This window comes from Alosa alosa, chromosome 22 (assembly GCF_017589495.1).
Source record: "Alosa alosa isolate M-15738 ecotype Scorff River chromosome 22, AALO_Geno_1.1, whole genome shotgun sequence".
NCBI classification, from domain to species: Eukaryota; Metazoa; Chordata; class Actinopteri; order Clupeiformes; family Clupeidae; genus Alosa; species Alosa alosa.
This window is the reverse complement of record NC_063210.1, coordinates 19,590,577-19,611,992: the sequence shown is the minus strand read 5'-3', so window position 1 is coordinate 19,611,992 and position 21,416 is coordinate 19,590,577. Positions and strand designations below refer to the sequence as shown.

The 21,416-nt window shown below is 43.3% G+C and overlaps 3 protein-coding genes across 5 annotated transcripts in view; 2 read left to right on the top strand and 1 right to left on the bottom strand.

Moving 5' to 3' along the window:
• The window catches only part of fscn2b (fascin actin-bundling protein 2b, retinal), an 18,059-nt gene extending 14,864 nt beyond the window's left edge, over positions 1–3,195 (top strand). The window contains exons 3-5 of one of the 2 annotated variants that reach the window (XM_048232429.1): positions 1,135–1,256; positions 1,947–2,114; positions 2,849–3,195. In XM_048232429.1, the coding sequence (XP_048088386.1) occupies positions 1,135–1,256; positions 1,947–2,114; positions 2,849–3,054 (496 nt within the window). In that variant the 3' untranslated portion in view covers positions 3,055–3,195. Of the gene's footprint in view, positions 1–1,134; positions 1,317–1,946; positions 2,115–2,848 lie in introns of both variants that reach the window. The other variant, XM_048232428.1, reaches the window with a different exon arrangement.
• faap100 (FA core complex associated protein 100) lies at positions 3,165–11,623 on the bottom strand. Its single transcript, XM_048232426.1, has 9 exons — positions 11,387–11,623; positions 11,061–11,176; positions 9,736–10,643; positions 8,276–8,438; positions 6,805–7,720; positions 6,176–6,292; positions 5,025–5,111; positions 4,664–4,791; positions 3,165–3,414 (listed from the first exon to the last, which is right to left on the bottom strand). Exons 1-9 carry the CDS (start codon positions 11,534–11,536, stop codon positions 3,399–3,401), a joined length of 2,601 nt encoding a protein of 866 aa, XP_048088383.1. The 5' UTR covers positions 11,537–11,623; the 3' UTR covers positions 3,165–3,398.
• Positions 11,624–15,231: 3,608 nt separating this feature from the next.
• The window catches only part of acsf2 (acyl-CoA synthetase family member 2), a 50,820-nt gene continuing 44,635 nt past the window's right edge, over positions 15,232–21,416 (top strand). The window contains exons 1-2 of one of the 2 annotated variants that reach the window (XM_048233974.1): positions 15,232–15,587; positions 19,135–19,330. In XM_048233974.1, the coding sequence (XP_048089931.1) occupies positions 15,478–15,587; positions 19,135–19,330 (306 nt within the window). In that variant the 5' untranslated portion in view covers positions 15,232–15,477. The remainder of the gene's footprint in view (positions 15,588–19,134; positions 19,331–21,416) is intronic. The other variant, XM_048233973.1, reaches the window with a different exon arrangement.

Genomic DNA, 21,416 nt, shown 5'->3' with positions numbered 1-21,416 from the left:
AATGCTGATTTTTCAAAACTTGTTGATTTCATTCCCCTGTGCAAAATGAAAAAAATGACAGACTAACACTTTAACCTACACTATGTGAGCCATTCAAATTATACTTGTACGTCGCTTTGGACAAAAGCCTCTGCCAACCATAACTACACAGGTGCATGTCAAAAATTAGAATATCATGGAAAAGTTCATTTTTTCCCCCATCATTTTTTTCAAGAAATAGATAGATATCTATAAATTCATTACACATCTATAGATTCATTACACAAGTCAAACATTCCAAGCCTTTTTTCATTTTGATTATTCTAATCTTGATTACAGTTCACAGTCCATGGAAATTATAAACAGAATTAGCCTGGGTGTTCCCATGCTGCCTTGCGCGCGATTTGATTCACGCTGCTAAGGCAGCCTGGAGACCATGGAGCAAATTTTCGCCTGAGATAGGGAACCAATCACAGAACAGGGGGGAAAGCAAGACGATGATGAGCTATGCACAGACGCATTTGATAGACATCCGTGGCACCCAATAAACGGATCTGGGCATTTTTTTCAAATACGAGAAAATGAACGCTTGGTTCCCAGACCACGTCTCATTGAGAAGTGGTGGCGCTAGCCAGGCTAATACAGAATATCAAATTATTAGAATAAAAAATGTATGAAATATCGACCTGAGATGAGCTCTAATCAGCTAATTAAGTCAAAACACCAGCAAATGGTTTCCTGAGCCTTCAATCTCTCAGTCTGTGCAGGGCAATGTACTTCTCCATGATGTTCTAATGCACCTGTACACTGTTCTGACGCTTAACCAAAGTCCTTTTAGGCAAGTCCCTCCACTCGGCGGCCATTTGGCAACGTTTTGTGGGCACTCGTTGGGCATCCATTTTCGGCAGAAATGCGCGTGCGCAAGGCTTCACGACACCAGTCTTGCTCCAGCGGCAAGATCACAACACATGTTTGGTTCAATGTATTTACATGTCGACGTTTTGCCGAGGAAGGGGTGTGATGTGTAGTAACGGCCATATTGGCGTTACAAACTAGCCCCATGCATTTCTATGGAGGGTTTTTTGAGTGCTGTGTCTCCTCATTAGAAAGTCTCTGGCTTAACCCAAACACATCTAATGTCTTTGCTGTATGCAGAGGTGCCAACACCATGTTTGACATCCAGTGGCTGGGGCGTCGTGTGGCGCTCAGGGCCAGTAACGGGAAGTTCATCTGCACCAAGAAGAATGGTCAGCTCGCAGCGGTCAGCGACTCTGTGGGTGAGTGGGGGAAAGCAGGAGGACTTGGGCTCGTCTGGACTGACCACTTATCATACACCGGCACGGACAGACACACACACACGCACACCCACCAAAAAGAACGGCCAGCTAGCAGTGGTCAACGACTCCGTGGTGGGTGATTGGGGAAAGCAGGCAGGTGGAGGAGGACTTGTTACTGTTACTCAGAATTGCTAGTATATTTGTTCCAGATGTTTTTCCTTTGGACTCTAACACATTGGTTGTGTCCAGAGGTAAAGGACGGGACCTTGCTTGTAACGTTGTTGTCAGAATCCTGGTCAGTTTACCATTACGCAGTAGAAGGGAGAACGCTTAACGTTTGGACAGCCTTCTCTAACGTAACATCCGGCAAATGCACTCTACCTAGAGCGTGTTCTGGGCTTTTAGTAATTTTCTCCTAATTGCTAATGTTCTATTTGATCCAGATGTTGTTCCTTTGGACAAAAGTGTCAGAGGCAACCATATTAAATATTTAATAGACAATTTCATCTGTCTCTCCATTTTCATTGTGGATCATTTTATTTTTTGTTCTTCTCGCAAATGAACAAAGAAGTTATGATGATGAAGGCATATGACATTAAATTAAAAGAATGTTCGACTCAAGTTAAATTAAGTTAAAAAATAAGGTAAATGGATAAATCATATTTACTCTGTGTGTGTGTGTGTGTGTAGGGAAGGACGAGCAGCTCGTCCTGAAGCTGATCAACCGACCCATTCTGATCCTGAGGGGGGACAACGGCTACATCTGTCACCACAAAAGCTCCAACACCCTGGACGCCAGCCGCTCTGTGTATGACATCTTCACCCTCCAGTTCAGCAATGGGGCATATCACATCCAAGGTGGGTGCCAGTTTACTCGACTGTGAGGCATTTTGCAGTGGCAAACCTTGTCATAAGCTGGGCCATGTCCAAGTCCTGGAAATCTGAAGTCACAGTCTCGACAAAAAAGTCCCAAGGCCCAAGAGCTAACCTACTCAGAAGATCACACACAAGCTACGCTTAGGATGAAACAAGACAACTACTGAAGGACTCATTATTAAAACACAACATTTCTCCACATCAAAAAAGAGGTACTAAATATTCTACCCATAAAGCCACTCTACAGAGAGAAATGAGTCAGAGGCAATTACAAGACACGAGACATGGTACACAGCGATGGGCACTTTAGACTGTGATCCCAAGGTCCATTATAAAGATTGGATTGAAGGTATTATCTGCTAAAGGATGTGATAATAACAGACATTAGCATTTGCAAGGATGCTAGTTTTGTTTTAAATTATATGAACTACCAAGCAAGACAAAACAGTAAGCAAAGTAAACGAAAGTTCATTTATAAACTTAATAGCACTGAATTTGGGGACAAACTATAAAACTGTGATTAGGTCAACTGTTTAGACCATAGCTCAATGGTAAGTCATCTGCCTGCAGGCCAGAAGACCCAGGTTTGATTCCCGCCTGACAATCTCAATGCCCAAACACCCAATATCCCTATGTTCTATAACGGATTGGACCCCGATCATTGCCGCTTGTGACTATTCTTTTTTATTTCTGTTTCTGGATCTTTATCTCTTTAGGAGCGGGCGGAAAGTTCTGGTATGTCTCCAGTCCTGGCCTCGTGTGTTCAGACGGCGACACACCTGAGGACTTCTTCTTTGAGTTCCTGGAACACGGCCGAATCGCAATCCGGGCCACGAATGACAAGTACCTGCGCGGGGACCAGGGCGGCACGCTGAAGGCCGACGGCGAGAACGCGGACAGCTCGTCTCTGTGGGAATACTGACCCCTGCTGGACAAAGGAGGAACTGCATTTGCTCCCCCTCACTTGGCTCTCGCACAAGCAAAGAGAACGTGGGAGCTCCTCTTAGAATGACTTTGACTGCGAGACAGTGAGAGTGAAATCCATCTTTTATTTACATAAATAGTAGTACTTTTACTTTGTTTTCTTTTCCCTCAAAGTAGCATCATTCAGGCTTTATAGTTATTGTTCTCAGAAAGGGGCTTCGGCACACCACGTACAACTTAGTTTATAGTATTAATATCTGAAATGTAGAAGATCTGATGTTCAGTTTAATTCCTCCCCTCATCATGTACAGAAAAGATGGTTCTTTATGACCGCTGAAGCCTTCAATGAAATGACCGTCTGCAAAACATAATGAATGTATACTTAGTGGACCAAAAGCTCATCCAGAAATTTTGCTTGGGTATAATGGTTCTTGTTCTTCGTTGTCCACAAAAAATTAAGCATGGTTATTTAAAGGTGCTCTAAGCGATGGTACTTGTTTTTAGGCTAAAACATTTTGTCACTTAGTGCAAACATCACCTAACCAACCGCTAGATGTCTGGGTCCTGAATACACTGTAAAAAATGTGATCTCTGTGGACAGCCCAGGGTCCAAAAACGGCAACCAAAACAACCTGGGCAAACCTAGCCCATAAAAACATAACAAACTGTTCCAGCAAATCACAGACGAGATGCGCGTTTAGGAGAGTTTCAATTGCACGGGAGCAGCACAGGAGGGAGGGGGAAGAAGTAGCGAGCTAGCTCTCTGTTTTGTTTGAAAGTCAAACAAAATCATATATTTCATCTTACCATCAGTAACCTATCAGAGGACTAGTATGGCGGTCCACCAAAAACGGCCTTAAATCATCTCAGTTTATAGATTTTCCCCACGCGTCCGTATCAAATTCCTTTCCTTCAACAGGCCACATCCTGCCCTACTGCCTGCTCACAAATGTCTTTCACTGTCAATATTTTGCCAATCCCGATGTAGCTAATTACAGTCATTATGTAACCTGAGGTGGGAATGTTCCGGAATTGAGAGATTGAAGTGATTGTGTGTAATGCTAGCTAACGAGCCGGTTGGGGTCGAGGGGGAGGGGGACTCAAGTTCCTTGTGAATGCAAATGACAACCTGATGAGATGACCATGGTCAGCTGAGGGCCCGATGACCTGTGGAGTGTGACAACCACAGAGTGGAGGGGGGTGTGTGTGTGTGTGGGGGGGGGTTCAAGTGTGACAACCACAGAGTGGAGGGTGTGTGTGTGTGGGGGGTTCAACTGTATGGATGTAATTTCCTTTTTTCCTTTTTAATTTAATTTTAATTTGTTGTTTTGCTTTATTTGGTCAAAGAGAAATGAGAATAAAGTAATCCTTTATCCTCCGATCCTACATGGATATAACAGTGGTAGGGGCTGACTGCTCTGAATCCGGAACATGAACCATTAGTAGCAGTCTAAACCATTTGTTGCACACGCACACGCACACACTTAGTGCAAAGTTTTTTGAGTGTGTGATTCAAAATAGCTGCAGCACATTGTTACACCACATAGTCCATAGTTCCTGTGGAACTGGCTGTCTGGCTCTGTGTGTGTGTGTGAATGACTGCTCACAGGATGAGCAGTGGGTTTTCTCTGAGCTGCTGGTAGATGCTGAGCAGTCTGTGGCTGGTCCTGATGCTGCTGGGGCTGACTCCCAGGGCAGTGGGCACCAGAGCCACCTGAAGGGCCTTATACAGCGCCTAGAAGGGACAGAGGAGAGACCACAATAAAGCATCCCATTATTTGGCCCCCACTGCCTGCACTTACTACATCTTGCATCTACAGGTGTTTCTCAAAAACCTAGAATGTCATGGAAAAGTTCAATTGTTTGTCCGTAATTTGTTTTAAAAAGTGAAACTTTCACATAATCTAGATTCATTAGATTATGTGTGTGTGTGTATAGGAAAATTAAGGGAAAAAAGTCCATTGTTACCTCAGCACGCTGCATAGCCCGTCTCATATGATCTTCTCCCAGCTGCATGTGTGGTTTATGACATGTCTGAATGAGTCTTGGCAGGACCTGTTGGTATTATGCATGAGGATTACAAACAATGACACATAGATACACTCAGTCAGTCAGTCACACACACACACACACTCACACACTAGAGTGTGGCTACCCGACCCGAGCCCGATGGGTCCCGGTGGGACCCGACGGGTCGGGTCGGGTTCGGACAAATATTTAGAAATTGTAGTCGGGTTCGGTCCGGGTTCGGACACATGGGGGCGATATGCATTGGAAGCTTTACATTTAAAATTCCTTATTATGTTGGGTAACCAACAGGTCTGCTTTACATGATGCAAACGTTAAATGTGTCTGTGTAAAATGTAAAAAAGACCCAATAGCTTTCTTCCTGTGTGCAAGATTTGTTGTTGCATGCAGCCTGAAATGCACACGCGTTGTCACGACTACATAAACAAATGGTTATGCACATATGCACATAAGCACAGTCTTGGGTGAAGTTAAAAAAAGTTGTTAGCCTATCAGGAGATTTTAAGATTATTTGCGTTGCATCCTGTGGTAAAGACATACATGTAGGCTACCGGTAGGCTATAAGGTCGTCTCGTTCAACTGGATGAGGATTTCCTCGAGTTGCACCAATTAACGCCGATGCTGCATATCAGTGATAGAGGCACTGTAGTTTCAAAGACTGTTGCAGTTCATTTCACGACTTTTCGTCAATGGTAAGACAGGAATTCTATTTCAATAGACTATGCTTGCTTGGGCCTCTTGTGTTAATGTGCTGTGTGTGTGACTCCATGCGCATGGGCATGCTCATCTGATTCTGTAGACAATTTGTTGTGTGTTCCGTTTAATGGGCTAAAAAGACAGGCTATCCACAAACGTGAACGTTTAATCACTAGCATGGGAATAACTGAGGCATCATCTGCGTCGGGCTCGGGTCGGACATAAAAATAAAAAAATGCCTGTCGGGTTCGGACGCAACTCTGTCGGACGCGGGCCGGGTTCGGACAAAAATTTGCAGCCCGATTCGCACTCTAACACACACACCTAAGAAGGCATAGTACAAGTGAGGCCTTTGTATTCTCATTTCATGTAAAGCACTGTGTACTTTTTCCTACCTGGATGCGTCGGAGCACTGCATAGTGTAGTCCACATACGGTTGCCATGGAAAAACTCTCAATCAGAATCTCTAAGACAGTTAATGGCCCCTCTATGGACACGTCGCTCAGGGTCACCTGGGAAGTCACACACACACACACACACACACACACACACACACACACACACACACACACACACACACACACAATTATGTGACAACTAAAAGCCACCTACTTGGGATGAAGACACAACAGTAATCTGTTAGGAGCATAAAGATAAAAAGGGGAAAAAGAAAAGCTACAGCTACTCACAAATGACCATACTTGACTACATTTCAAAATGATCATATAAAAAAAAAAAAACATACACACACACACACACACACACACACACACACACACACACAAACCACAACATACACACACCCACAACACACAACACACACACACACACACACACACACAAAAGGGTGGCTAGGGCTATAGAGGGCGTGCAATTTTCTACCTGTTAGTTTTCCATCAAAATAACTTTGAATTTGTTTTATAAAAACTTGCATAGGGAGTAACAACAATTGTGGACTACCAACCTTTAATAAAGATAAAACAGAGACACATAAAGAGGGTGCAAATGGAGTGACCGTACCCACCTCTTTGATGGTCATCCTGGCCGTGTGGCCTGCAGGACATCGCCCAGTCACCGCGGGCATCTGGAGAGCCTCCACCAGGCCCCTAGCACCAGGACACCCGTTCAGCAGCCACCTCAGAGCGGACACGCTGGCCCACGGCTCCCCTGCGCCTGCATCCACCCCTGGAGCTTTGAGGCTGGCTCTCAGGAGCTCCACAGAGAGCTTCACTACTGCTGAGTACGGTGACGACCTTTGACCCTGGCCCGTCGGGTCACCCCTCACCGATCCTCTGGAGTCGAGGAGGGTGTGTACCGCGTCGAGCGGGGCGGGGGGTTGCTTGGAGACGCTGCTGAGTGACATGCTAGCATCAAAGTGGAGAGCGTCCAGCAGGTCTACTGTCAGTGTGTTCAGGTGCAGACAGATGCAGTTTGATTGGCGGATAGGTAATGATGAGGGCTGAATGCCTGTGTTCTCTGGAAAATTGGGATCCTCTGGAGAACCAAGAGAACACATGGAGAACATGAGAGAACAATGCACAGTCAGAGGGAGAGAGAGAGAGTGACTGGATCCTAGAGGCAGTGTCACGTCAAGCTTTTGCCCCGGGCTCAGCTTCTGGACTGGGAAAGTGTAAGTTCTCGAAGGGTTCTCTCTTTCAGCAGTGAAGGAACCGGACATGTGATAGATATGGACACAGAGAGACCAGCCGTGTTCTAGGGTGAAAGCACTGTTGTTCTCCAAAGTGCAAGTAAGCATCAGGGAATCGTTCTGTAGCACACAACTCCAACTAGTGACACCGTGACAGTTGATTGGCTGCTGATGGTCACATGCCTGCTTTTCTGCTTTCTGATTGGACATCAGACTGCATATATTGAGAACTTGGTTGAGAAGCCTCAAGCTCTTGTTCCGGTGCTGAACGGTGTTTTTAAGTGCAGATGCCCTATAGAAAATACCAACACAAACACAAACATTAACACACTAAAATAATAACTCTATACTTGCAATCAGTCTCCAGATGACAGGCATACAGTATAACAATATTCAAGTCCACACAGCAAAATAATCAAGATCCCTAACACCTTAAAAAAATAAAAGCAACATTTACATTTATTAATTTAGCAGACATTTTTATCCAAAGCGACTTACAACTAGGGGTTAAGTGCCTTGCTCAAGGGCACACTTTTCTGGCAACTGCATGCTAGACCAACTCCTTAACAACTACGCTACCATCACTCCATGTGACACAGGTAAGTGGGCTGTTGTATGATATCTCAACAGGTTGTTACACAAGTCCTCTGAAACCTCTTTTAAACACCTCCATAACAAACACCATTTAACGGTCCAGGTAACTGTCCAGGCATTTCTCCAGGTAAAGCCCCTCCTACCTCAGTTGCGCTACCCACACCTATTCAATAAAGTATCTATCTATCTCTCTATCTATCTATTCTCAAACCAGGCCGATGCCTTGACATGAGGTTCAGATCACACCTCTTACCTCTCCCAGACGTTCCCAATCCCCGCCAGGAGGTCCTTCACTCTCTGCCCAGCCAGAGATGAGGGCAGCCTGGCCACGCTGCCTCCGGTGGTCCCCTGAGGAAGGCGGATCTTCTGGAGCCTTCCACGGCGAGACAGTGCCAGCAGCTCCACAGCGCCCCCCTCTGTTCAACATACAAATTTAACTACATTTCATTGATGACTATTCGCCTTATTTCACCTGGCGGCCATTACGAGGTACACTTGCCATTACACCTCAGTCCAGCAGATGGTGGTGGTGGACTGAGGTGTAATGGCAAGTGTACCCTTTAGCCTCGTTCTGGCCGCCGGGTGAACAAGGCGAATAGTACCACTCCAACGCCATGGAGGCAGGGGGAGTGAGAAAATAATCTAGAGGCAAGCAAATAGCTTATTATTTTAGAATAAAGCAAATACTTATGTACCATACGGGCATATATATGGAATTTTGTACTGTATATGGATGTACACGTACATACAGACACAACAAGCAGGAAGGTCTGTCACAGAGACAAGCTGCGGTCGAAAGTGTCCTGAAGCACCCTCAACATGTAATTAGGAGAGGGCCGCACGTCTCTGACGCCACTGGATATTGTGAGGACATTACGTGGGATCTTGGAACACATTCACTTTAATCACAAAAAACAGTGAGGTCATTCTGAGGAGAGGTTTGATTGACAGAAAAACTACCATGTGGTCATGGACCTCTGTATTCTTCTGCAATGAAAACGTGATGAGTCTCTGCCACAGATTAGTGCCTTTATTTACTCTCTGATAACATATAATTAGGCCAGTACACAGCTACCAGTGAAACATAAGTCAATATGACTGACTGTGTATTGTGTTATAACTATGGGTTGTGTTGTATTGTGCTATGGTATATTGTGTTATGACTATGTGTTGTGTTGCACTATGGTATATTGTGTTATGATGTCCCATGTGTTGTGATGTGTTGTGTTGTGTTGTGTTGTGTTGTGCTATGGCATACTGTGTTATGACTGTAGGTTACGTGTTGTGTTGTGCCACGTTGCATTTACAAGGACAGCCACAGGCATGAGCATGACCTAACCGGTCATGACCTCCTGATTGGCCTGCTCTCCTGACAGAGACAGTGCAGTAAAGTCCTGATTGGCCTGCTCTCCTGACAGAGACAGTGCAATAAAGTCCTGATTGGCCTGCTCTCCTGACAGAGACAGTGCAGTAAAGTCCTGATTGGCCTGCTCTCCTGACAGAGACAGTGCAGTAAAGTCCTGATTGGCCCGCTCTCCTGACAAAAACATCCTGCACATAATCACAAGGCAGCTTGAACCTGCACACACAACTCAGCAATTACCTCACAACTCCTCCCCATAAATTCCTATAATCTACAGCAAAACATCTGAGCTCATGCGCTCACACACACACACACACACACACACACACACACACAGTAGGGTTGGTTACCTGTCAGGTCACTAGAAGCCAGTGTCATGGCGATGACACCACAGACGTTCAAACTGATGGGGGTAGGAGTGGGGGGGTCTGGCGGTCCTGGCTGATCTGAGGACGACGAAGATGCTGACGGTGCGTTCAGCTTTAAAGACAGCAGGTCGGTCGCGGTGCTGTAGTAGACATGGCTGCTGCTGAGATACGCACAGACCACCGGGCCCCGGATGCTGAACTCACTGAACCGCTCCACCTTCCCCTGACCCCCTCCCTCATTGGCCGTGACCAGCAGCACTCTCCCCGTCTGTCCAATCGCAACCAGGCTTCTTGGCAAGCACCCTCCCGTTTCCGTGGCAACGGAGGAGGTTCCGATGAACGCGACTGGCTGCTCCAGGCTGTGCAGGACTCTCGGTCCCGCCCTCTGCCCCGGCGCGGAGGGCGTGGGGATCCTAAGGGGCAGGTAGCACAGGCGCCCATCCGGCAAGCCAAGGAGGACCACAGGGGAGTTGACGAGGGCAGCATCCACCCCAAACAGGAGGGTAAAGAGAACCGGCTCCAACAGGAAACAGCCAGGATATCCACTCAGGTCTCCTGGGAATGAGGCACCTCCACTGGGGTAGATGCAACTCAACACTGGCCACGAGTCTTTTCCATCCACATTTACTTCAGTCTTCCCGTGTGGTTGAGCCGTATTAATGGCCGACACACGGTGCTCTGCTAGTTTCCGGAGGCTGACGGGCTTCGAGGAGGAGCCGTCTGAAACTCTGTAAAGATCCAAGGTCCATGTGGCCTCCTCCCGAGAGACAGTGATGAGGAGGTCCTCAGCCAAAAGGAAAGAATCAATTGTCGGGTCTTTGAGCAGAATGGAGTCCTCTGCCACTCTCTGCAAAACGGGATCTTGATCCACGACAGGAGGAGAGGGAGGCCTAGACAGAAAAAAGAACAAAATAATCACAACAGGTTTTTATCATGATTGTCATCTTAACTGATTTGAAATCGTTCTGATCTCATGTTTGATCATTATGATATGATCTCATCTCTTTAATAAATAACTCTGAAAAGACAGAGCAGCAGGCAAAGCTTAAATAACTGTAAAACCAGACAGCATATCGCTAACCTAGAATAATAAGGTTCTATCTGCGTTTTGACTAGTTCTGAGATATTGAGTAGTTCAAAGTTTTAGAATTCAATAGAGTTACATGGTAAATTGAACAAGTTCTTTTATATATATTAATCATAACTACAAGTCTGCAGCAATTAGCCTACATATTGGACTGAATGGCTGGTGTGTTATGTTAGCCTATAGATAATGTATCAAACCGCTAATAGTGGAAAAGACCTACCTGGACTGCTGTGGTAGACTGGTACAATAAATGCCATCTTTCTCACAGAGAACATAAATATAACGTCGGGCACTAAACGCCAGGTGTGTAACAGGAGTGTCGAACTGAAGAACAGCCTAGAATACAATACAACGGAATTCAAATCAATCATAGGACTCGTTGCATTGCACCAAGTTGACAAACATCAGTCATTTTTTGCTGACGGCCTTGGAGGAGGGGAAGGGGGAGGGGGAGGGCTAACGTTAACTACATGTGCAAACCCCGAATGATGTGAAAAACAGGACTGTGATTTAGCAACAAACAAAATACTGTAGTCAACTACTTACAGAGAGTCTCTTGTCCTTGCTGCTGAATAGGAGTATGTCGCTACCAGAGCAAAAGAGAACTGCTGTCCCAGCCAAAAGTATCTTCACGTTGGCACTGTTGGACAAACCGAACTCTGCCCACGATTCCACTGAACATCTTATAGCTTCCATCGCTGAAAACAAACAGTCGAAATTGTTGTCAATAAGACAACTTATCGACCGCAGATACGCGCATTTGGCAGAAATATTTCAAGAAAATTGTCCAACATCCGAAAACACCAATCAGGATTCTGTATTTTCTTCATCTGTGGTGTGAGAAAATAGATGTCATCTATTGTTGTCGCCATCTACTGGTTTGGAATGTGACTGGATTACGAAGAGGTAAGCTTTCTGTATCTAGCTTGTATCTAGCTTATTTCTATCTTATGGCCACCTTACACCAAACAACTTTGACAAGATTTGGGAAAGATTCTTGAAAGATTGTAGTTTTTTAACTAATGCCCCCCTTTCAAGCTTCCCTCAAAAGACTCAAATCTTTCAAGAATCTTTCCCAAATCTTATCATAGTTGTTTGGTGTAAATTGGCCATAATAGTTGGCGTAGCCTCAAACTGAAAACACTTTTTTGTTTGATCAGTAAGTTGTGTAATGGATGTGAGGTATTGTGCAATATATTTAACAGTTTGTGCAGCATAGTATATATGATGTGTTTTAGAAATGTATATTTAATATGAAGAAAATAAAGGTAGGCCTACACATAATACAATCTCCTAATCCACGCTGGCACAATTAGGCCTATTTTGTCAGGTTTTGTTTGATGACATGGGCAGAACTGATTACCTCCAGGACATCTGGGACTGGCCATCCTTATTCCTGGAGAGAGAGAGAGAGAGAGAGAGAGAGAGACAGAGAGAAAGAGAGAGAGAGACTTTGACTTTTAAGGTTCCTTTATTGACAGTCAAAAAGGAAACCAGGTAACATTAAAGCCAACCCATAATAAAACTTCCCTCCAACCCCCACACCACTCTCCCAAAAAAACACACACCCACAAAATATGCACAAAAAAAAATGACCACAAAAAAGAAATCAACCAGACAGACAGACCAACCTAGCTTTCAGTCACCCTTTATAAGGCTCAAAACTTGAACAGTAATCCCCCTCCTTCATCCAGTGCACAAACACAACCCTCAACCCCCCCATGTCCCATTGAAAGTCTCAAGATCACCAAATAACTGATAATACTTGTACTCAATCCTCAGATAGAGAGAGAGAGAGAGAGAGAGAGAGAGAGAGAGATAGATAGGCAGGGAGAGAGAGAGACAGAGAGAGAGATTAGGCTACTCATAGTTGAATAGATCTCTCTCTCTCTCTCTTTCTGTTTCATTCCCTTCCCCTCTCTCACGAATATTCACAATTGGTCATTGTTTCTTTGAATCTAAAGGACTCTGTACTTTATAAAAGCATAGTGCCCTATATGACTTCTCATTGAGCTTTGTGTTCATGATTATCCTACTGGGTGAGTCATGGGAAGGGGATCAGTATGCATCCTTATTGTAACAGTGTAACAATTTAAAGCCTTTTGGGTAGACTATAGATTAATCCTCAATACCATTTTATTCTGCACTGCAAGATTAGGTTACTGGTCAGTTTACAGTGCAAGATTCTAGAGCGGAACTCTGTTCTAGAATCTTTGGTTTACAGTGAGGTGACCTGTGCCCTATATTCTGCTGTGGGGTTCCACAAAGTTTTTCTATCCGTGCGAGTGACATGAGCTATAGATAACATGTAAGCAGGGGTGAAAGTAAGCCGGTACTGGCCGGTACGGAGTACCACTAAAATATTTGGAGAGGGTACGCCATACCGGAAAGAAAACTATACTGTCTCTGAAAAATAGTGCACTTTCAGCATGACAACACAACTGCTAACGTCAAATTACCAGAAGCAACACGTTTCCCCCAAAATATATTTCATATACATCGTTCTGAACTGTATCTAAATTGTGTCTAAACCTCCCGTGCAGCTGGACAGACAACGAGCAAGCTATAGCGCGCGTACAGTAGCCTAATTGCGCCAACGTGCACTGGTATCCAAAGTGTTTTAGCAGACGGACGTTTCTTGGAAAGTCTCCGAAATAAATAAAAAAAACATACAGGCTAAAGAAAAATATGTTGATGTTTCAATAGCCTATTCTGGTTTTATGTGTGCAGTGTTTCGCTGGAGAGACAAGAGACAGACAGCGCGTGTACGGTTTAACCAGATCTTGCGCAGCAATAATGAAAGTGTTTTAGCGGACAGAAGTATTGTAGCGACCGGCTGTCAATCAGGGAGTGCCCGCGCTATGCATAACCCCGGTCATGCTCATGGTTGGCAGCCTGGCGAGAGGGGGGCGGGACCTCCGGAGAATATAGGCTACTGTTCGAGAAAGTTCTGCCTCTTTCGGTTCTGGGCCTGACACGGCCCGCTGTGTTATATGCTGCATTGTGTGCTTTGTGACAATAAACCAGTTCATGATAGTGAAACGCTACAGTATGTTGCAGTCTCCCAAATAAAAAGGCATGACTCAAAGGAACGTGTTTCATGATATACAGTAGCCTATATAAAAAAACGATTGGAAGTGGGAGCGAGCAGAGTAACTAGGCTAAATAAATAAATAAATGTTGAAATTAAGTGTTTGCAATTTATTCATAATCAAAAACAGATACAGGTGGGTTAAAGATATCTAGTGATACTAGAGTGATAAGAAGTCCTAGTGAATGCTTGATAAGTAGACTATAATACAGTAAATAAACAAACAAATTAATAATAAATAATTAGGCTAAGTGAAATTTTCGGCGCGCGCATTACAACTCTATATCATAGTACCACCAAGAAATAAAAACTACTTTCACCCCTGCATATAAGTGAGAGTGTTTGTGATGCTAGATTCCATGCAGGGCTTATCCAGGACCGTATATGGTTTGGTGTGGTTCTCTTCCAGCTGAATGTCAAAATGTACACACACACACATACACACACACACACACACACACAGGAGAGAGAGATAAGTATATGTATTTGTGTACATTGAGCTGCCACACACAAATGCCACTTAGTTGTTTCACTTTGAACCATAATCATAATACCAATTACATTATTATTGTCATCAAACTGCCTTCAGCTACCTTTCAGCTTCGTCAATGAAAGCATATTATGGCCTAAATCAATATTAAAGAATACAAAGAAAGAAGGTAAGCTATGCCTTTGCATAGAATTCAAAAACTCATGTACCAAATAATTATGATTTTCATTGTTTTTTATTAGTCATGTTGCCTGGCCTACAATTATTTTTAGTCTACATGTATGTGTAGCTCAATAAGGAGGGGTTAATTCATACATGGATTAATGCAAAGGCAAATTGGGTGTTCCTAGGGCCATGGCGTCAACGTGAGGACCATTCGCACATTCATTAGGCTATGCAATTAATTGTTTCAAAGACTATATTTATTTATTTATTTACCCAATTGATCCATAGTCTGCATGATTCAACACTGTCTACAATTAAACAAGTGCCCAAATCAAACATATTAGGCAAATATTAACAAATCACAAGATCCTGTAGGGTTTCGAGTCTGTTTGATATAAACTATGGCATACATTTAAGAACTTAATTGTTTTATCAAAAATACACTTTCCTCTTCCCTGCAAATGTTTTTTTTTTTTTTTTCAGAAAAAACTCTTAACAAGCTGAAAATATTCTTCAGCAAATCGATGAATGCATGAATGTATGACTAGGCCAGGGGACTTTGGGAACCACTTGTAGGCTACCATACCAGTAACTATTCCGATTTTAATCTATAGAGGGGAGCAAGCGACTGTGCTTGGAACTCAAACAACTCAAAAGCGTCGTTGGTTGTCTCTACTCGTAGTCGTCTCGTCGGAAATATAGCAGGAACAGTTCTTTGCATCTTCGGCACAGATTCATTCTGCGTAAAGAAGATTTATCTGCACGTTCGGATATTCTGTCAAACATTGGCATACCAAAAGCTAGTTGTGGTTTACTGAAACATTGTTTTTGTTTAGGCTACGTTTTGGTAGATTTATTTTGCATCAAGTTGGGCGCACTGAGACTGCAGTCATGTCGATGAGGATTCTTCTAGGTTATTTTCGGTCTGGCGTTGCTGTTTCCAAGAAAGCCAAGGGTCTATCGAGACGGACAAACATATTTGTCTCTGGACAGCAGAGCTGGTAGGATATGCAATATGGTATTTGGGAAACAGGCATCACACTCTAACCGAAAAAGTTTTTATATAGCCTATTTAACATGTTGAATATAGTAGCCTAATCTGATGAACCGTGCTTTAATGTACCCTACTTATTGCATTCTTTGAAAGAAGCGTTACTTCTGCACAATTTTATGCAAGAGCAGAAAAGCAAGTAGCCTAATTGGAGACAGAACTCTGCAGGAATTTCATGAAAACGAACACACGGTGTTGAGTGTATGGCTATACAAGTTCCAGCCCCAGCCATTGTAGGTTGCATAACAGGCTACTCGAGATGGAACATAGCTGACAGACAAACTCATACTTTAACAAGCTCGTTTTAAATATATGGAATGATTACACAACTAGGTAGAGGACAGCAGCCTCCAAGAAAGTGAATGAATTTCTGTAACCGTGATGACGAGTGGGAATGAATAAATTTTTCTATAGCCTAATTTCTTTATGTAGTAGCCTAGGCTTTTGGCTCCTTACTAGGCTACTTGTATCTTTAGTTTGTGCTTTCGTATTTTGCAGGGAAGTAGGCTACAAAAGTACAATAGTCATGGTAGTAGGATATGAACATGCCCCCACCAACGCACACACAAATATAGACAATACTCAAACGCGCATGCGCAAATTTAGCAGCTGGGATTTTAATCAAGGATCTTTGGACAGCCTTGGTTTGCAAGATACCCTCACTTTTGAAAACAAAAGCTGTAAAGACTACAACTTCCAGAAACCCCATACTGAAAACCTATTAGGCTATAGCCTACACCACTTGTGGTGTGGTGTATGGCATCACTAATACGTCTTTACAACTGAACCCCTTCCCATAGCCTACTATAGCATTGCATTGCTCGACTTTTTACCTTCCTTGCTGTATCCCTGTTTTCTATTTCTGCACCATGTTTTCAGAACTGCACCCTGTAGGCCATCTTATGGTGATTATTCACTCAGCAATGTGTGGCGGTCACATGACTAGTTTCTAATTGGATTATTATTAGGCTACAGTGCATGAAAATGCACTGTACTGTTCTTCCTAGGCAACAACAACTTTTTCTTCTTATTATTATTATTCCGCTTAGCACTTTTTCCATACGCAATTTCTCTTGAACAGTTTAACTTAGAAACTTTGTTCAAACTTTGTAACGTAGGTCTTAAAACGGAGCAGGTTATGTCTTTTCAACTTTGAAACTTTTATACTTTTTAAACTAAGAAAAACTTTTTAAAAATACCCATAGACTTAACATTGCCGATTATGACATCATAATACAGCCATTAAGCAATTAGAATCCTATGCCAGGTGTTCAGGCCACCTGCAGCCTCAGGCTTTAAGCATACAATCTGGGTCAATTAAGACTACACATCCTATTCAACTGTTTCCTCTGCCCAAAACTGTTTCAAAATAAAAGTCCTCACTACAATAATCCACTGTTAAACAATGTAACCCACTGACTACTACTGAACTTTTCATTCAACATTCAACTTTTAAACGGTCTACTTTTAGACTATCTATCTATTAAACTAGCTGTCTATCAACAACTTTTAACTTGTCATCAACTATGTCAACACTTGTCATCAACTATGACTCCTACCCACTGTAGCTAGTTAGCATGGTTAACATAGTTAGTATTGTTAACATGCTAGTTAGCATAACTACTAAAAATGATTAGCTAGGTTAGCTAAGTCACATGGTTAGCATAGTTAGCATGCTAGTTAGCATAACTACTAAAAATGATTAGCTAGGTTAGCTAAGTCACATGGTTAGCATAGTTAGCATGTCGGTCCCCGTGCACAGGGATTATTTGTCATATTATTAATCACATATGATTATTTGTGAAATTGTGCAAACAGGCGCAACACATTTGAAAAGGAAGGACTGGTAGCATGCAAGCTCACGGGAAAGATTGATTAAAGAACGTTATCACAAAGTGTGTGGCTGTGGCGCGGGCGGAAGACAGCGACAATTGGCAGGGGAGGGTCATGTCTTTTTTAACAATTCTGTCGGAGGGTCATTGAACAATTTCTAGCAGGCAAGAGAGGGTCATGCAACTTCCAACTAAAGCACTCAAAATTCCTCCGGTGGCCCCTTCAATAAATAACGAACAGTCCCTAGATTGCTGCTGGGCTATAGCCTATGTCTTGGTTCTGTTAACAACTCATTGTCAAACGCATAGCCTATCTCGCGGTTGCATCTATTACAAACAAACATGCAATGTGAACGTCTGGGATTGGGGAGAGCACTAAATGCTCTACTTAATAAGCACAAAGTCAAATCTTTAAATGAAAAACACTCTTTAATAATCCAAAAAAATAAACCGCTAATGAAGTAAACTTGTGACCATCAAAAATCGCTTTATAAACTTGTAACTCATACCAGGACCAGGAAGGGCCATGTTTTGTCCAAATAACAGGGAAGGCATTTGGCTGAGCAATGATTCATGGTTAAAGTGTTCGCCTTTGTAGGTTAATATGCTGCATGTTTTGTCCAAATGATGTCTGTCTATTATCCCTATTGCCATCAAAAATTGTTTATCGCCTGTAGATAACCAGGAATGTTTAATTTGTCCAAATGATGTCTCTATTATCATTGCACTGAGATAACCAAATGTTTAATTTGGGATTCACTGCAAACGGGATTAACCAAATATTTCTTTATTAGGGCAGGGCAGGCATATTTCTGGCTATTACATTATTTCTAAACCAGTCTGCTAAAGTCTGTAGGGAAGTCTGTGTAGGGTTTTCCAGGCTCCATTTCTTTTTACGAGACCCTGCTCACTTGAGCCATCTACCGGTTGTTTGGGTTGTTGCAGCGTCTCACTGGAAAAATACAAATTAGAGTCGCGTGATACCGCGTGATCCCACGCGCGGACCGCGAATGAAGCTGGCCAAGTCGAAGCACTGCCCACTGTAAGTTAGCTAAGTCACATAGTTAACATTGACAAGCCGAGGTGAGCTATGAGACATACATTCACACTCGGTATCATGTTTCAACACACTTTAGGTCAAAATCACACTGGAATTATCCTTTAACTAAGTAACTTGGTTAGCATTATTATCTTTGTTAACATAGTTAACATAACTGCTAGCAAACATTAGAGCCATTCCAACTGTCAGTTATCGTCAACTATCTACTTAAATAATTTAACCATTTAAACTATCCACCTATTTAACTGTTCAGTCATTCCAACTATATTAAACCTCATCTACCTAGCAACCAATATAGTTTGTTTTTACTCTATGATATTTTACCTCATATTTTTGCATTTTCATGCACTGTATTTCCTTCAGGAAATGCTTTTCTAGTTATTATTATTATTATTATTATTATTTTGATTTTGATGATGATTATGAGATGCCCAGTGATTATTAGCAATCACCAGAGTTTAAAAAAACCAAAAAAAACAAATTGATGATCAAAGGGGGCGTGCCTGAACAACATTGCCTAACAACACCACCTGACAACGCTGCCAATCAAAGTTACCCGAGTCTGTCATCTCCTTTACGGTGCGTCTCTCTCCGTTCCATCCTAGCGCCATCCATGTGGACCACCCTCCCGTGGAGCCGACCCTGACCACCAGCTATGCCCACGGGACGTCCACCCGCTCCTTGATGTCCAGCACCGTTGGTGAGGCCCTACAGGCCGCCGTGGAGAGGTACCCAGAGCGCGAGGCCATGGTCTTCATGCAGGACGGCATCCGGAAGACCTTCGCCCAGTTCCAACAGGACGTGAGTGGTGCACCTCTGCTCCTGGCTTCCTGTCTCACAGACAGGAAGTGATGCGGCTGGTGAATCTGTTGATTGTCAGCTTTTGGAGGGTGGGGTGTGCCTGTGCACTCTCATCTCTCATACTTCTAGATCTTGTTTATGGTTCCGTTTTGCTCAGGGTCAGGCAAAAAGAGGAAAGGAAGCCTAACCACATCACATGCTGGCAGCAGACTTGTCGTACAGCAGAAGCAAAGGATGTGGTCATGGTTGAAGTTGTTTTTGCATGCTTTTTGCAAAGTGGCATGCTTTTTTGTTCCCTTAGAGTGGAACTCATGATCATGGTGTGTTATTGCTCTGTACTCTGCCCAAACAGAGGGCCAGAATGCTGCCTCAGTGCTTCCATTCAGATAGGATGCCGGTATTGAGGAATCGAAGACACGTCACATTTAGTTTGATACACAGAAGCATGCTATCTTTGAAAGTTAGAAATGTCACTATTGCAGGAAGCTACAACGCCTATTAGCCTTAGAGTGATAGTGGACAGGTAATGTTTGCAGGGCAAAGATCCTGTAGTTCCTCCTCGAATGATCACAGCCAGTAGCATGGGACAGGCCAGGCGTCAGGCCACCGTATGTCAAGTGACATCACAATCTATCATGAACTTTCTTCTGATTTCAACATGGACCAGACGACAGAAACGCTCTTTGACCAGCTTATTGATCACTCGCAGTTGCAATTTGGTTTGTGTTGACTTCAAGGCTCTGACTAGCAGCAACTAGGGCTGCACAATGAATCGATTTTTTTTTTTATCAAAATGACAATTTGAACTAATTAGCTAATCTTGCGACTCTGTGAATCTTGCTTGCGACTCTGTCCTAATGGTTAATCTTGTCACATCTGTGATTTTTATATTCATGTCATCCTCCTTGTGTGACAGACAGTGAAGCTCACCTATCAGGAGCGCTGTGTTTCTCATGCACTAGGCATGCTCGCCAATCAGAAGTGGCCCAACTTAATACAATATTTGGAATATTAAACTGAAGGTTGACTTTCAGGAAAAATTACATCAAATCAAATCAAATCACAATCATAATACCTGTCAGAGAAATGAGCAATTAGGCAGCCGTAACAGCAACCCTAATTGGACCTCACTAGCAATAAAACAGAAATCTACTTTATGTCCATGCTGCATAAGGGTGACCAGTGAGGTTAAACATTCATTCAGATATAGTCACGGGAGCTTAGATCTGTCAATGGTGACCATGGTGATTACAAAGTCCAGGCTTTTTGGGCAAGAGACACATGTGCAGTCACATCTGAGGAGGAGACACACACACACACACTGACCTTTATTTGGAACTGCCTTAAGTGATATTTCTGGAATTTGTCAGGTGTCAGATTAGGGTTTGACATTCTGATTTTGATAGATGGATATGGATGCAGTCTGTGGAACTTATAGGAGCTCCCCAAGGCACAGTGATTAGCAGTGAAATCTCAGCACACAGACACACACACACACACACACACACACACACACACACACACACACACACACACACACACATATGCACAAACATAATTTCCCCTTGACATAAAGTGTAGTCAATGGGCTGCACTTGAAAACAAATCTATGTGGTTGTATTTGTGCATTGTAAATTAATAGAACTATTCTGATGATCTAAATACAGCATTACAGTCTGAAGTAGATGACAGCTGGATTGAGTAAGTGCCCCTACAAACAACTACCAGCTGGCTCGTAGGAAAATTGTCAGACTAAATGGCCGAATATTCTGTGTCATTTTATAATTCACTTCAGTTATTCATGTTTTGTATCCAGCGAGTTGTCCCAAACCCAAAGTGAGCAAACCCAAGAACAGGACCTGAGATGACTTGACATATTAGGTAGCTTATCTGCTAAATATGCTTCTTTTGTTTGTTTGTTTGTTTTTAGGGGCAGTCATGGCCTACTGGTTAGGGCTTCGGGCTTGTTACCGGAGGATCCCCGACCAGTAGGAATGGCTGAAGTGCCCTTGAGCAAGGCACCTAAACCCTCACTGCTCCCGAGCGCCACTGTAGCAAGGCAGCTCACTGCTCCGGGTTAGTGTGT